Source organism: Neopsephotus bourkii, unplaced genomic scaffold (assembly GCF_033783945.1).
Source record: "Neopsephotus bourkii isolate Nb327-2 ecotype Australia unplaced genomic scaffold, CSIRO-AGI_Nbou_v1 NB_638, whole genome shotgun sequence".
Classification (NCBI taxonomy): Eukaryota; Metazoa; Chordata; class Aves; order Psittaciformes; family Psittacidae; genus Neopsephotus; species Neopsephotus bourkii.
The window spans coordinates 917689-932790 of record NW_026901137.1 but is presented as its reverse complement, the minus strand read 5'-3'; the positions used below and the strand labels follow the sequence as shown (position 1 = coordinate 932790).

Sequence of the window (15102 nt, the reverse complement as noted above, 5' to 3'; positions counted from 1 at the left end):
TGTAGCTCTGTGCTGAGTGTACTGCTGTCTAAAGGTTATTTGTGCACTGGTCAGTATGCACAACTTAGACAAAAAAGACTTTTGTTCATCTCATCATGATGTTTCTTTCTGTGACTTAGTTTTTCCGTTTGTTAAACGGGGCCAGTCACACCCAGGTACAAAGTGTTTGGGCCTCTACTGTTAAAAAATGTTACTAAAAGCCTAGATATTAAGATTTTTCTCCACAACTCTTCAGTAGATTCTGTTTGAAGTTCACTCAGGAAAGCCCTGAATTGTGAGACTGAAGTTTTAATATGACTCCTTTGATATAAATTTTATCATCTACGGAAACAGCTTTCAGAAACTCATTGTTTTCAGCCTCTGTGAACCTGAAAAAAACCTGCCTAATAAATGGAGCAAAACACATTTATCCTATTACTAAATTCCATTATCATCACATACAAAATATAAATAACAATTTAATATTAAAAGAAAGCGTTGCAATTGGTTGCCTTGGCTCAAGATATTTCTTGTCTTTCCTGTAATTTATAATGTAAGATATCTCATGAGGTAAACTGGTCAAGCTAATACTTTTGTGGGCAAGGTAACTTCAAATTCAAATATAGAATTCAAATCTCATTTGTTTGGAACACTTTTTTCTCAGCGAACAAAAGAAAATTGTTAATAGTGATTATGAATGTTGGTGATTTAGTATTTGGGTGCCTTATGAGACTCCATTCTCAGGCTGAACATGCACATTAATTTCTGAAAATCACAGCATATGAGGATGACATATATGGCATCCTAAGTGGATGTCATAGGTGTAGACCCATATGAAGACAGTCTCTGACAAAGGGTAACGGGTTCAAACTTAAACAGGGAAGTTTAGATTGGATATAAGGAGGAAGTTCTTTACTATAAGGGTGGTGAGGCACTGGAATAGGTTGCCCAGGGAAGTTGTGAATGCTCCATCCCTAGCGGTGTTCAAAGCCAGGTTAGATAGAGCCTTGAGTGACTTGATTTAGTGTGAGGTGCCCCTGCCCATGCAGGAGGGTTGGAACTAGATGATCTTAAGGTCCTTTCTAACCCTAACTATTCTGTGATTCTATGTAGGACAAGTCCTCTTGCAGAAAACCAGCTGTAACCTCTGTGTGGCTGATAAGGTGGTGGATGAATGAACATAACTGCTGGTGTGGCACATGAGCAGGAGCCTCCACCCTGAACTGGATGAGGGCGATCTGCTGTCTTCAATAGCTCTGGGACTATCCCACTTCCTCCAACATCAGTTGCTGGGCCTGGGCCGCAGCCTAACAACTGGAAAAGTTATGTGTAGGGATAGCTGTGAGGATGAGCTAATTTAGTTTCTTTACTAAAAGTGGTTTCTTCACAATACAAAAATTTGCCACAACAAACATAAGAACATATTTCCTTTCCCCTAGTCCCAGCTCTGCTGTTCTGGAGCAGTCCTAGTACTGCCTGCAATTACCTCTTTTGGGGCTTCCCAACAGCAAAATGGTTTTTAGCCTCTCTGACCTGCTGCAAGCTAGGGTGTGCTCTGCACCATCTACTCCAGAGTGCAGAAAGACCTCAGTGCTTGCCTCTTCTTCCTTTGTGAGGCCTGATTCCAAGTTTCTGCAACATTACCCAGGATGAATTTCCCTTCTTCTGTGGAAGTGACTCTAACCTGGATCATTTTGTAGCTAATCCCCAGGTCCCCTTATCTGGTCAGCTCATTTCTGGACAAAATCTGTAAACACTTGGAAACTGGTGAATATGCATTTTGCAGAATTCATACTGTTCTCACTGAATTTAGAGGCAATATTTTCAGTGAACTGAGTGAAGACAGTGCTGGGCTTAAAACAAGCAATTCCACCCCCCAAAAAAATTAAACCAGAAAAACGTTCTGTACTGTTTGTACAGTAAAAAGCTGCAGTTTGATGTGCTTGAAGGAAAGACAACAAGAAAATTTCCAGTAATTTATTTCAATTTCCATCACTTCATTCATTCATTACATTTGCAGTTAATGTCTTAAGTGATGTTTTTTCCTTTTCAGAAAACGTTGAGGAGAAAACTTATTTTCATACCTCCCCATCTCATCATATTTTGATCAGAATTTACGATGTCAAGATTCATACACAGACCTCATGGAGAGCTGGCTCATTTTGAAAATTATTCCCAGGTGTTTTGTGTCTCTTTCTTACTCAAAGATTATACAATCAGCATTTTAATGTCCTACAACTTCTTGTCTAGTTCCCTAGGAGGATATGAAAATGAAGCCGTGAAAGCTAAGCTGTTTGGTATTTATCACGCACACTCTGTGTTTCAGAGCTCTGGGATTTAAACAGGACGTCAGTCTTTCATAGCCCATTTGGATATCTTGGTCTTCATATAATGCTGCTGGATGAGTATCAAGAACGTCTGTTCGTGGGAGGAAGAGACCTCTTGTATTCCCTCAGTTTGGATCGAGTCAGCGACAACTACCGAGAGGTGGAGTAAAAAGCCATATATTTTAGTCATTTCATATCATAATGTGCAGCACAGAATGCCAGAGCTTGCATGACTAAAAGGGAGATAATGGAGGTCTGGTAGCTGATTTGTGCATGTACATTAAGGTCATGTTTATATTTGAGGTAAATACACTAATTACCATTTTTCTCCCCAGTAACAACCCATAAGGCTCACTTTAGATGAGGGGATCTGGAGATCATATAGCTATTTCTCACTGACTTCCAGCATGTCTATGGTTGTTTAGAGCATCTCATATTCTGTGCATACCTGATTTCTGTATCTCTACTATATTATCAAGGAATAATTTCTCTCTGGTGTTTGTGGGGAACTTTTCCACATCAGGAGAGAAAATCTAAAAAATCATTAATAAATAAATACACACTTACATACATAAACAATCAACATGTAAACTGCAAGAAGTTTTCAGTAGCAGCAGCAAATTTTTAACCTTCTTTAGGAACTGGATTTTGCACTGGCTCAAGCCAGAAGTGCTGTGAAGAAGACTACTCAGTAGTCTGTGGGAGAAAGGTGATTTAAGTCATAATCCTACCAGAGATCTTGGTACATCTTAGAAATCACAACTGATCTGCAGACTAGCAGTTGGAGAGGCCAGAGTTAGAACCCACATGAGTGTTGGCTTCCTTGCTCCCTTCTGCCTTTGGCACCTGGGATTGGAAGTATTTGGTGGCAAAGGAAGCTGGTAGGAGCATTGCTCTTGCCTCAACAATCTTGACTATGGATAAATGATGTCTTGAATTATTTCAGTATTTTCATTATATACTTCTGACTTTTTTTTCTAATGTATTTTGATGTATTTTCATTCATTCTCAAATTAATGAATGAATGAGAAAGTGAGTCATAAAACAAAGCCCCTCAGAGAAATATGATATACCTCACTGATGTTTCAGATTCTTTTCTTTTTGCCCCCTTGCTGTAAATGACTAACCCTATTTTCACGCCATAGCTCTGGTCAACTTTACCATAAGCAACCTCGCTTATCTCCAAGTATAGTTAGCATGTTCCACTACTGTGAAAAGATATAATATGCTTTATCATTTTTATAAACATTTGGGAAAGGCAATCCTAGATATGTGCAAAATAATATATTCAGGGAGGCCATCTGAGAATTTATCTACATTTAAAAAAAAAATATATTAACTCACCAAGCAGCAACATTACATATATGCTGAGCTTTGCTCGTGTACAGTGAGATATGAGTTAATTCCTTTTCCATTTGATAAAAACTATTTATATCTTGTGACAAGATATTAGAGCTCAGGGATATGAAAAAAATTTCGGAAGCAGTTGCTTCTATAAAATAAGATTTTTTTCCTTTCTCTTCTTCCCCATTTGGAAGTAAATCTGTATGAGGAGACATGACAGGATGGAGCACTTTATGTTTCTGCCCAACTACATTGTCCCATCTGGACAAGCTCTTGAAATTCATTTCTTCCTTTCTTGTTTTTAGATGGAAGATCAGCCATTTACTCTGAAAACATACTCTCTGTCTTCAGACCTATGTGCAGAGTATGACTAATTGATGGAAGCGCTTCTTGCCTGCTTGCCTGCTTTTATGATGTGCTAAAGATGAGAAACTGTAATAAATGGAGCTTGACCTCTCATGTTTAAAAACATGACCTCACCGGGGCTTAGCTCCCTTGAATACAAATGTCATGATCCTTTTTTCTTCTCTCAGTGCTCACTCAGTGCAGATCTCATTCTGTGATAGCCGGAGAAAATTTGATTGTCCTACAGTACTATCAGCAAATGCGTGGAATGAGACATTTCTTTTATATGAGAGCTTAATTACTGAGATACACTGGGGGAAGTTCCTGGTATTGAAAGATTGGTTGATTTATTATTACCACAGTTCTTTCATAATCTGTCTTTAACTGTGCATTGGCTAGCCTTTGACATTTCCTTTCAGACTGAAAACTTAATTAATTTAAAACACCAGCTATAATCTAGTGAAAGTATAGGAGTGGAGGCAAGTTCCTGGATTTTGTTATCCCTCTGGTAACCAGGATGAGTCATTAGCTTCAAAAGAGATGTTTCATTAAGTTGGTAGTTTGGGGCACATTCATATAGATCTTTTTATTTTTCCCTATTCTAGAAAAGAGTGCATATGTTTTAATTCATTGCCACTCATTTTTCCACAATTTACAATATGAATTTGCTTTCTAAAAAACAAACCAAACCCTATTCCAAATTAGAGTGTGTCCCTTCTGCTGTAAAATGGCCCATTAATTCAGTTCTAGCAAGCATATTAAAAGTGCTCCAAAGAAAAACAACAGTATGCTGACTGGACAAAAAATGTTTTTGCATTTGAGACCTTGACTAACCAATTTAGCATTTCTAAAAAATTCAACCTGAGATGCATATAAAGCATGCATCCAATAAATCTACATTTAATAGACTATATTTTTGCTTAAGGTTCAATTCTCTGCAGCTTTGAAATACAAAACAGCATTCTGAAAGGTAAACTGTATTTTTTTCACATAGACTCTTAATTGCTTAGGTATATATCTAACACCATTATTTTAAGCATTTATTGCCCTGACTATTTTTTCATATCCAGTAAAGAAAAAATATATACAAAATGGGAAAAATCTTTCAGGGAAGAAAACTACTACTGTTATTCTTGCATAGGTTGGGGAATCAGGTTGAGCTCTCAGCTGTGGCATAGACCTCCCATGCCATCTTGGGCAGAGTCTCTTCTCCATTGCATTTCCTTTACCTACTTTTCTTTTTCTTTTCTTTTTTTTTTTTTTTTTAGTCTTTGTACCTCTCTTTTCATACAATACACACATAAATTCTCTTGCTTAGAGTATCTAAAACATCTTTCCATAAGTTTCTTTTTTAAATGAAGTTACTCATGTGTCTCAGTTTCTGTATGAAGAATGGCTTATCACTAACAGTAGGTGGATGTCAATATTTCCAGAGAATTAAAGCCATAGAAGTACTTGAAATCTGTGTATAGCCAAAGCTAGGAAGGTACCATCCACATGAACTTTGATTTCCCTAAGATCTCACTCCCTTTGACACCACCTTTGGAATCATACTTTACACATACTAACTTTTCGTATTTGGGATTTGATCCAAAGTCTTTAAGACTTGTAATGATCTAACACACTGATAGAGAACTTTCTTGGAAATATGGTGCCAAATTTATTTTTAAAAGTATTTCAGTTCATTGTGATTAGTGCCAAAGCAGATCTTTGTTGACAGCCAACTGGAACCAATAGCAGTAGTTCATCACTGATCTAACAGCCCACAGAGAAGGATGACCTTTGTTTCTACTTTTTGTCTCTTGGAGTGAAAATGAACTGCACTTCCTATTTGTCCACAAACTCTTTACATATCCTCTTTCTTCCTAGCTTTTGCTTCAAAGGTCTTATAAAGGCCTTGCTCTGAAAAGAAGCCCTCCTACTTTTGTAAATAGGCTTCTTGTGGACAGAGTTCAAGGTGTTATTTCTGATCTACTAAGAGATAGCTCTAGGTTAGGACTTATGTCTCTTCTGTAATAAACTACAGAGCCCTCATAATATGTCCTGCCTCTAGTGAAGCTAGCTGTATTTCCATTCCAGAGCTGCCTGAACACAAGACTTCAAGAGCATGGTTTGTGATTATTTTGAGTACCATGTAGGTATATACATATATTCAAACTGAAGTAAGAAGCACATAGTTTAGCAGTGAGTTTGATTATCCATTGGTGGTTATGTATTTGTAGATAAATACCCATAATATCCAGCCATATACAGACATTTTTTGCAGAATTTGTGCTTCAGCCAAACACAAGTTATGTGTTACTTAAACACTAATTACTGACTTAAAGCAGGGGTGGGATAGTTGAATTGTTTAATTGCTGTGCTGTATATTAGAGTTCAGACTAGCTGACACAGGAGTCTGTTTCAGCTTGAAGTGCTATAAAGCTCATCTAATTTCTTTAAATTAATTTTCACTAGATATGCTATCCTATTTTTTCAGGTTAGTGACTGAATAGGGAAGCTGTTTAGAGACTCTAATTAGTATTCCAGCTCCAATTAAACTTTTCCCCGTATTTGAACTTGCTCAGTAACTGCTGCCTGTAGTGCTGTATAATTCCATTTTTTCCTATGAGGAGTACATGTAAAAGTAGCTTTTTCTTGTCTTTTAAATACAGTGCTATCTCAAGGATGATAATATTATGGTGCAAGATGAGGAAAAAGATTACTAAACAAGTAATTAAAAAATTTAGTTCAGAGTAATCTGCAGAGGTGAAAATGTTTGAAAAATTATGTCCAAGCCAATAATTATGTCAAGCATGTAACCCTGTGAAATGTGTGTTAAATGTGATGTCATTCCAGTCTAAATGCACTGCAAAATTTCTCAACTATAATTATTGACAGCTTGACAAAAGATTTTAATCCTAGCGAAGAATCAATGTTAAAGCTGTTAGTTGTCCTGACTCTAAAGCATAAACATAAGGAAAAATAGTATGTGGCAGGTTAAAAATGACCATTACATCTGATTATTATCTAGATTTCCATACAGTGCAAACACATCCTGTGTTATGTGAGATAAGTAAAACAGCAGTATCACTGAGCACAGTAAGCACACCTTGGCAAAGTATTTCTTAAGCCCCTTAGTATCGATTTCTTTTCAAATGATCATAACAGAGAGCTGTGCAGCTAATACACTTGAGGGAAGGGATGCCACCCAGAGGGATCTTGACAAACTTGAGGATGTCGACCTTGAAGTCCAAAGAGGCCAAGTGCGAGGTCCTGCACATGGGTCAGGGCAACCCCTAGAGTATCAACATAGACTGGGGGATGAAAGGATTAAGAGCAGCCCTGCAGAGAAGGACTTGGGGTTGGGGATATTGGTGGATGAAAAATTAGACATGATCCAGCAATGTGCACTTGCAGCCCAGAAAGGCAATTGTTTCCTGTGCTTCACCAAAAAATTGTGACCGGCAGGTCAAGGAGGGTAACTCTTCCCCTCTACTCTGCGCTAGTGAGGCCCTACCTGGAGTGCTGTGTCCAGCACTGGAGTCCCCAGCAGAGCAAGTCCAGAGGCAGAGGAGAGCCACAAAAATGTTTAGAGCACTGGAATACCTCTTCTATGAGGAAAGACTGAGGCAGCTGTGGTTGTTTAGACCGGAGAAGAGAAAGCTCTGGGGAGGCCTTTTCACTGATAATAGATTTTCTGTGTGTAAATGGGGATTATAAGATAATTTTTACCAGGAACAGACAAGGAATTTAAACTGAAGCAAGGTAGATTCATATTAAATATAAAGAAGAAAATTTTTATGATGAAGCTGGTGCAACACTGGAACAGGTTGCCCAGAGAAGCTGTGGACTTTTTCAAGATTATGTTCAGCGTGCCCTGGAGCAACCTGGCCTAGTACAAGGTGTCCCTGCCCATGGCAGGGGGTGTTGCTTACACTGCATCTGTTTTTCAACATTCCATCCAAAGTGGGGGCATTGGGTTACATCTGTGGCTTTTTTTCTCTTGATTTTGAATATGCATTTAATTCAATATGTCTTAAGTGGAAAAGGTGTATGTAAAATATATTCAATAGTACTGGGACTAGGTATCCAAACACCAAAATAAACACCTACATACAGTTTATTTAATATTAGGTTACAGAGACAAGTGTTTATTTCCTTTGTTTCCTGTGGCTTCTCTGTTCCTAACAGCCTCCTACACCTGATAGGGGCAAACACCTCATTTTAGCCTGTTAGTTAGAACTTTGGGAAGTGGAAGCTGTGACTTCAAACTTTTAGTTTCAGGAGATCCTAGAGTTCGTATCACTTAACCCCTAGTCTTTTGTGTTAAGGACAGGCTGCTTCTTATTCAGTTCTTGACCAGTGAGTAAAGTAAATGGTGTAAACACTGACAGGCTGCTGAAGTTGACAAAAGTAATATATAGCTGACCTCTCGTTTTTAAGCAAAAAGCCTCAGGGATTTACAGTTTATCCCCACTTCTCTTGCAATTTTCTTCTCTTATAGTTTCTCCCTAGATTTTCTTGGATTAGAATTATTTCAAGAAAACTAAGGTAATTCAATTACAAAAAAAGGCAGAAAAAAAGCCTATCAGAAGAACGTAATTGTAAAATGTTTTCCAGATAGAAAAATAATTTGTGATTGGGCTATTGACAAAATGCCTTAATGATGACATCCAGTTTTTGGTACGTGTTTAGTTTCAGCCAAACCTGATATCACTGAAGTGAACATGTTTTTGTTTTCACTTTTAAATGTTTTAAGAAATAAATTAATCATTTCAGTCTGATCAGTCATTGTTCAATATTGTTTTCATCCAAACAAATCATGCATCTGGAATGAAATATGGATTTTATAGAGTAGGTAGCTGAAAAAGAGTCTCACTTGTGTAATTTGGCTTCACTTCTAGTAAGTGGCTGTGAAGAGCTGACCCTTCTCCCCTGAGGTTGATTGCTGACCCTTATTAACTTCAATGTAAACCATTTTCTTTCCTAAATCTCACTTAAAGTAGGAAATCAGTAGCTTGATGTAAAGACTCTATGTTGAAAGTCACTGACAATTTAGCAGAGATTTTTCCACTGAATTCATATAAAATGTTCAATATAGTAACTTCCTTTAAATTCTGCTAACTAGTATTAAGTTTTCTGTCACCCTAAGCAAGACAATTATGTTTCAACAAAAAAATGTCTTACACTATCGTAAGGTTCCATAAGTATTTAAAAATAAACCTGGACTGTTTCACTTGAAAACTGTTCCAAATGTAACAGAAACTTGTTTAAACTTTGTAACATACAATAAGTGTATATGTAGTATGGTGAGTCAAGACTAGAATCTGTGTGGTTGGGGAACAGTTTTGCTGAAAGGGAACTTGAGGTCCCCATGGACAGCAAGCTGAACTTGAGTCATCAGTGCACTGCTGCAGCAGTGAAGGCAAAACAGATCCTGGGCTGTATCCGCAGAGGCATTCCTAGCAGAGAGAGAGAAGTGTTATTCTCCCATTCTACTCAGGGCTTGTGAAGCCTTACCTGGAGTACTGTGACCAGTTCTAGTCACCACAATTAATGATACGAACAAACTGGACAGGGTCCAAAAGAGGGCCACGATGATGATCAAAGGGCTGAAAAACTTGCCCTGTGAGGAAAAACTGAAGGAGTTAGCCCTTTTGTCCATGGAGAAGGCTCAGGGGAGAACTAGACACAGTATTCCAGTATTTAAAGGACAGCTACAAACAGGACAGAGGCTTTCTCTTCACAAGGAGCCCCACGGAGAAGACAAGTTGCACCAAGAGACAATGAAGAATTTTTTTACTGTAAAAAATATTTAATCACTAAAACAACCTCCCCAGAGATACAGAGGAGTCTCCATCACTTTTTAAAGTGATTTAAAGGTTTTAAAGATGTCATGGGACAGGATGCTCACCTAGGATGCTCCCTTTTCCATGAAAGATTGGACCAGATGATCTTTCAGGGTCCCTTCCAACCTGGGAAGGGAATTATTCAATGATTCTATAATTCTCTTCTATGAGCCTTTCACTTGAAAAATAACTGAAAAGCTGGATTGATATAATTGAACAACCAATTGAATGATTTTCTATGTTTTGGTGTGTTTTTTTTTTCTCAGATCCATTGGCCTAGTACACCTCTGCAGGCAGAAGAATGCATAATTAAAGGAAGAGATGCTGTAAGTATCATCAATTACAAATGAAATACACTTTAATTACACCAGGGGATGGTCCAAAACAAGTATTCAGGCATCCCTAAACTTCAGAGAGATCAATGCACAGACATAATTCTTTGTGTCGCATCTTAGAACTGTGTAACGACTGTGAACACACTAAACTGTTAGTTTAATTGCTTTTCAAAACAGATCATAAACAGACAATGAAAAGTTTTGATCATCTTAGCTTTCCTTTAGTTCATTTTTATGGAGTTATCACAGAAGGTACCTTAATAAGTCTCCTTTCCAACTTTTATTTCCCTTTATTTTCATACTCATAAGATACCTTCTATATTCACATTTTTCACATTTTAATTTATCATTAACATTCACATTCTCTAGAGTACTTACAAAAAAAATAATTATTAGTAATTATAAAATATACTCTAAAAGGTTTTGCCCTGTAGCATTTATGTTATATAAATGAAAATATTCTATATTAATGAGCCTGAAACTGTGTTGTTTTTGTGATCCACTGCCTTAACTGTAATCAGTTCCTGGGGAAAGACCTGAACGCCCACTGACATACAGCAGCTGATATCATTGGCACCACAGGATGAAAGCTCTTCTGGATGGGAGTTCTCTTTAATTTTGCAGTGTACCGAGCCTGTTATCTGTACCTCGTAAACACATAGCAAATACAGCACCTAATAAATTCCACAGCTGAGAGAGCTCACACTGTACCAAAGGATTTGAAAATGATGATAGTTTTACAGCAACAGTGACAGGAACGTAGGACACAGAAGGGCATGTGCAAAATTTTCCCACAAACATAGCAAATGGGCAGACTTAATGATAACCATAGCATATTCCCAGTGAAGATTAGGAAGCTATAAAGATTTCTGTTGAGCTACAAGCATGAGAACTTGCCACATCAAGGGAATAGGTGAAAAAGATTGGAAAATAATAATAATCATAATAAAATCCAGCATGGTACTTTACTTCTTGCACTCATGTAGTCAAGAACTGATCCTTTCTAAGGTATCTTTAAAGTTCATTGCATTTTTCTGGATGCTTTTGTACCTTTCGGAATTTTGGGTGGCTTTTGTTGAAAATGGTGTTTTTCTACATTATCCAAACTTTATGGTCATATTAAATAAATCCAAAAACTAAATTCCTTGAGCTTTATTTAATACCAATTCTCAGCATAGCCTGCTATAAGTTAAAGCTGTGTCATCTTTCCTGCACCACAACTTGATGGCATTTATTTTCTGATATTTTGACAATAGCCTAAATAAATACCGAAATAAGTACTGTTCTAATGCAATGTAAGTCATGTCCTTCAGACTTGAGATTCCCTAAAATTCATACTTTTTTACAATTCAATCTGTCATTGTAAGTCTTCAAATTTGCATTTGAATGAAGACATAATTTCAAGAACTTCATCTATTTCCTACATCTTTCTGTAGTGTGAAAGTCTGGTGTCTCTTTTTAAGAGAAAATCACTGAATTTTTAAATAATCATAAGGCTTCAGAAGTGGAGTCTTTAAGAAGAAGATGTTAAAATTGTAAAAGCTGGAAGTATTGTAATACTAAACAATATTGTCATCCTCACATAAGACCTAATTATGTATGGGACTATGTGAATGAGTAAAATTAATTAATTCCAGAGAAACCTTAGCAATTTTCATTAGCATGCTCAGTATTCAGTAATCTAAATTTCTCAACCTGAATGCAATCTAAATTAGAATAAAAACCCCTTCCCTTTTACTTTTTGGTTTTGCCTTTGTTCTTGTAGCCATAAATCAATATTTATTTGCCATGTTTTAAAATCAACCCTGTCCCATTTCTAAGTTCTAAATGCTGTTTTCTTCTGTAAAGTGTCAGAAAAAAAAATCAGTGCTCAATTTTTTATTTCCATGTTTTCATATTTTTTTTATTTTCCTGCAAAAAGCTCTATCTATGCAAAAGATTTATATCTATGCAAAAGTTCTGCTAGTCCAGGCATAATTAACTAAGTAGAAATGAAAATGTGGTAATAAGCATCTCAGTGTTGAAGGTACTTCATGTGTTCTCTGCTACATCTTTCTATGTTACAGAACAGGCCACTTCTACAAGCTTTTACAAACTTCAAAAGTTATCAGTTCCTCTTGTAACAGTAACACTGAAAGCATTTTAGTCATAAGCACAGTTTCAGAGATCTTGTAGCAGGATTAATAAGACAGTTAGAAAAGCCTTGTCTTAGTTTTAACTACATGTGCATAATCTTAAACTCAGGCCGTGGTATTCTGATGTGGGTCTAGCCAAGGAAAAAAATATTTCTGCTCTCATCCAGTGTGCCAAGAAACACACCTGTTAGCCTGTGGTGTGGAAGCTTTTACCCTTGCAATGATTTTATCAGAACTGGAAATCATTCAGATACAGAAATCAAATTCTGTAGTGATGACTAACTCCTTCACACTGAGAGGTTTCAGATGAGTAAAATTCCACAGATCTATTAATAAGTGTTTGGAGCCTCCTAAAGGCATCCACAACATTTAATTAATTCACATAGCATGAAGAAAAGTTATTTTAATGCTCTTTTGGCTGATTAATCTCTTCCTTGTTATATGTACAGGATATTATTAGTGAGGTCAGCAGTAATGTCTAGTTGCCTGACATTTCCCAGAGTAGCACCTATTTTAATTTGTTTATAAATGATAAAGTCTAGCTATTTGGAATAACTTTTTTCTATATTTGGTCTCTGCCTCATCCTATGAAGGCATATGCAATTAAAAATGTGTAATTCTTGCCCATTTAAAAACAAAATTCTAAGATCCTGTGCAGTATTTTTGAGAAAAAGCTGCAAGCATATGTGGATAAAAAGAAGGAAACCATGGAGTAAAGACCAGATCACCACTGAGAGAGGACAGAGGGAAAGTCAGGAAGGTAATACTTGGAGGGGAGGGAGAAAGAAGAACAGCAACAGTGCCCAGTAAAACATCTATTTAAAAATTGCAAACTATAATAAAATTCTTATGTATCACCATTCTGCTAGCACCAGTCAGTTAAATGTTTGTGAAACGTATGTACATAGTAGATATTTCTGTCTCTGAGTGCTGATTGATGTATAGAGGCGTTCTCCTGACATGCAGGGTACTCAAAAAAATGACCATACTCTAGCTGTGTAATATGCACAGTTTATTAAACACGCACACTAAAGTGAATAAGCAAACTAATGCAAACAAACAAGCACACTAATGTAAATTGGGTATATATCTCTATATAGTAAATAAGTGCAATAAAGGAAATCACAGAGATAGATACATATATAAGTAAAGTACAGAGGAAAATTAGCAATGCATCAAATCATTACTGCATGGAGACAACAGAGATTAAGAAGAAATATAACACAAAATATCACCTAATCATTATTCGGGCCCACACTTCAAGCTGGGAAACCCCTTTGCAGCCGATGCCAGTAGTCTCAGGAAATTGGGAAAACTCTTACACCCATAGGTGAGGCTTCAGATTTGGCTACAAGAGGATCCTGCTTTTATACCCTTAGAAAAACAACGGGCTTTATGTCAGATCTGTAACTGTTTACATGTGGGCCATGCAGCTCTTATGATCTCCCTGTTGTCCTCACTGAGAGCGTTGGTCAGGCACTACAGTGCAGCCAAGTATGAAGGTCATAGAACAACTGCACATCTGCCTCTTTTTATTATTGTTATTTTTCATTTATTAAAAAAAAATGGAATAAATTAGTTAAGAAGTGAGAAATTCATAAAGGAAGATGTTGCAAGGTTGATTTTTCCTTTCCATGCACATAATATTCAATTGCACAACAGGTTACCTGACTGTGTAGTTTCTTTCAATTATCATGGTATATCTTCAAGGTGAATGACTAAGAAGAATCATGTAGCAAATAATAGTTTTTCATTATGACATTTATTTACTTTTGGAGCAGTGGGAAATCTTGTACTGAATGTCAGAAAGTTTTGATGAAGGAAGAAAGATGGCGTCTCAGGTTTGAGCCCAATGTGGATAGGCAAACACTGAATTCTGCTCATGGTCCTGCCACAGACTCATCTTCTGTTTTGCAAATGGTTAATAAGGTTCAGGGCTGTTCTCATTGTAAATATAGCAGTCGGGAAACCAACATAGTTATCAGCAAAGGATAGGAAATTTTCAATGCAGAAATTCCTTCACTCTGTTTTATACATTTGTTTTAGGATAGAATTAACTCATTCATTTTATATAGAATTAACTTCCTTTTGGAGATGCCTGGCCTTCTGTGTTGACTACTGAAAAAGGCTAGAAGAATAGCATAAATCACATGTCTAAACTTTAAAATAGCTAAAATTAGCTAATTAATACGATTATAATTATCTTCTTAAACTTGATGCAACTGTCTTAAAACCCAGGGTCTGAGTTGCAGAAATGTTGAGCAATGAATTGAAATGAACAGGAGTTTTGCTCCAAACATAGAAATCATTGCAAAATGTTACACACTCTGTAAAACCAAGTCCCAGGAGTCCAAAATCAATGGATACTTTTATCTTTCTGTCTCCATTTCTAGTTGAGCACAGGAAGGATAATGACCCTACATCTCAAAGGGATGTTTGAAAATTTTTTAATTGTAATATTTATGAAGCTGCAAATACACTAATGAGTCCCAGAGCATTGCCCTGGGGAAGAAATGAATAATTTCTTCTTCAAAGGAAGGTGTGAACATTGAGAAAAGATAAAGCATGAGGCTATACAATATTAAAAAAAAAAAAAGCAATTAATTATACAAGAAATTAATGGTGCAGTAGTTATTTTTTGTTATTTAGTGTTATTTCTCTTGAACTAATCTTTGTTTAACTTGAGAGAGAAGCTATTTGCTGGCTATTCTCATCTTGTGCTCTGAGTCTGATGTCTAGTGCATCTAATAATGCTTAGTAAAATAAATATTTGGATTTGCAGAATACCTTTAAGATTAAAGAAGCA

General features: G+C 36.6%; 1 protein-coding gene across 2 annotated transcripts in view; it reads left to right on the top strand.

Moving 5' to 3' along the window:
- The window catches only part of SEMA3E (semaphorin 3E), a 134876-nt gene that overhangs the window by 66899 nt on the left and 52875 nt on the right, over positions 1 to 15102 (top strand). Inside the window, exons 2-3 of one of the 2 annotated variants that reach the window (XM_061352220.1) lie at positions 2306 to 2466; positions 10093 to 10152. In XM_061352220.1, the coding sequence (XP_061208204.1) occupies positions 2306 to 2466; positions 10093 to 10152 (221 nt within the window). The remainder of the gene's footprint in view (positions 1 to 2305; positions 2467 to 10092; positions 10153 to 15102) is intronic. The other variant, XM_061352221.1, reaches the window with a different exon arrangement.